Here is a 2,474-nt window from a genome sequence, read left to right as displayed (position 1 = left end):
AAAGGATATAAGAAACCTAATATATCGCATTTGATGACAATTATTTGAAGAAGTATCAGAAGGATGACAATCAATCAAATGAGATCTTTCCCAAGCCGAATCCAACTACAATTCCACTCTTAAATATCTATGAGGAGTTCATGAACTTATTCGATGAGCCAGAAAAGGAAATCTCCTCAGAATCCAAAGCAGTAGACAAAAAGGAAGAAGAACTGAAGAAAATTATTGATGATGCCCCAAAAGATATGGAACATGAGCACCCCACTCTGAAAGACCGTAACATTTCGTCTCAATCTAAAGGTACGAATGCTACACCGCAAGGGGGGGGGGGGTTCACTTCAACCTCCTCATCTCATACACCTCTTCAGGGGGAGAATGAAACCCCTGAAATCAGCAATGAACCACCACTCCATGGGAGGGTTCAAATCCAAATGAAGAAAAACATAAATAATTCGAGGAGGAGAATGAAAATGCAAATGATGATTCAGATGTGCAGTCTGAGTTTGAAGAAGTAAATGTTAAATTGGATCCAAACTATGATCCTAATTACACTTCGTTGACCAAATGGACCAAAGATCATCCAAAAACTCAAGTGGTAGGAGATTTGTCTTCAGGAGTTCTTACGAGAGCACAAAAAAGGGAAGCAGACTACATTAGTCTCTAAACTGGAATATTGCATGTTCAACTCGTTTATCTCCAAAGTTGAACCTAAAAATGTTCAAATTGGTCTTGATCGTTCTGATTAGGGGCAAGCAATGCAGGAAAAGCTCAATGAATTCAAACGAAACAAGGTCTACAGACTTATTCCCACTCCAAAGGATGCATATGTTCTTGGTCTAAAATGGGCATTTCCTAATAAGATAGACAAAGAGGAAAATGTGATACGAAACAAGGCGTGATCAGTATTTAAGGGCTACTACCAAGAATAAGGCATTGACTATGTAGAAACCTTCGCAGTAGTTGCTAGGTTGGAGTCTGTTCTCATCTTTCTGGCGTATGCAACATACAAGAACTTTGAAGTATATCAGATGGATATCAAGTGTGCATTTCTGAATGAGGTACTAGAAAAAACAGTGTATGTGGAACAACCACCAGGGTTCATAAACGAAAAATATCCGAACCACTGTTATATTCTGGACAAAGCAGTTTATGGTCTAAAGTAAGCTCCAAGAGCCTGGTATGAAACTCTTACTCACTTTTTAAAATAGAAAAAATTTAAACAAGGATTAGTTGACCCAATCTTCTTTCGCATGAAAAATGGTAACCACTTGATGATCGTCCAAATTTACGTTGATAACATCATTTCGGATCAACTAATCCCAACTTAACTACTGAGTTCCGAAAGTTGATGGAAACTATGTTTGAGATGAGCTCCTTGGGTTTGATTAACTTTTTCCTTGTTTTGAATATAAGATAGAGTCAGGAAGGTATCTTTATCTATCAGAAGGCTTATACAAAGACCTTACTTGCTAAGTTTGTAATGGTGGGAGATTCAAATGTGAAGGTTCCAATGGCATGCAGAACAAAACTAACACCATCTCTGGACAAACCAACTGCTAATATGACACTCTATCATCAAATGATAGGTTCATTGATGTATCTAACCCCTAGTCGTTCAGACATCATGTTTTTTGTTTGCTATTATGCCAGGTTTCAAGCAAATCCTCGTGAACCCCACATGATTGCTCTTAAGAATATCTTCAGGTATCTCACACGAACATCCTCGCTAGGAATATGGTACCCTTCAAGTTCAGGTTTCTTTGTGGAAGTGTTTTTGGATGCTGATCTCGGAGGTTGTGGTTTAGATCAAAAGTGTAGAATCGGAGGATGCCAATTCCTTGATGGAAAACTAGTAAGTTGGCAATCTAAAAAGCAAACGTGCATCCTCGTATCAACTGCTGAAGCAGAATACATAGTCGTTGCCTCTTGTACCTCACAAGTTATCTGGATTCAAAGTTAGCTCTGTGACTAGGGCATAAATATGAAGCGAATCCCATTGTATTGTGATTCAGAAAGCGCCATTCGCATATGTCACAACCCAGTGCAACATTCAAAGACCAAACACATCGCACTGAGGTATTACTTCATCAAATATCATGTGGAAGATGGAAATGTCGAGATACACTTTGTTAGATCCTCTTATCAGCTAGCCGACATCTTCACGTAAGCCTTGCATGACCAAACCTTAAATTGCATTCTCCAAAGCTTAGGAATGATAGAGGCTGAATCAGTTCCGAAACCGCCTTCGCAATCATAAAGTTTTGGTTGCACTGTTAATTGGTGCGAACACTCATAGTAACTCGTAGTCAATTGTTCATACTACAAATCGATGCGAATGTTCGTAGTGACTAGCAGTCTACTGTTCATTCGTGGTTCGGGACTTCATGTATCCTTTGTACATTTTCTTTATTGCTTTTTACTTATTTTTGTTTTTATTTCTTTTTCAGAAAATCGAAAAGCCAAAAATATTTTAT

At 38.3% G+C, this 2,474-nt stretch overlaps 1 protein-coding gene across 1 annotated transcript; it reads left to right on the top strand.

Moving 5' to 3' along the window:
- Positions 1 to 1,480: 1,480 nt before the first annotated feature.
- LOC145010284 (secreted RxLR effector protein 161-like) lies at positions 1,481 to 1,960 on the top strand. The gene has a single exon (XM_078968847.1). It carries the CDS (start codon positions 1,481 to 1,483, stop codon positions 1,958 to 1,960), a length of 480 nt encoding a protein of 159 aa, XP_078824973.1.
- The last annotated feature ends 514 nt before the right edge of the window (positions 1,961 to 2,474 follow it).

Source organism: Lactuca saligna, chromosome 8 (assembly GCF_052625555.1).
Source record: "Lactuca saligna cultivar CGN05327 chromosome 8, ASM5262555v1, whole genome shotgun sequence".
NCBI classification, from domain to species: Eukaryota; Viridiplantae; Streptophyta; class Magnoliopsida; order Asterales; family Asteraceae; genus Lactuca; species Lactuca saligna.
Note: the sequence above shows the minus strand (reverse complement) of the source record. Positions and strands in the feature narration are given on the sequence as shown.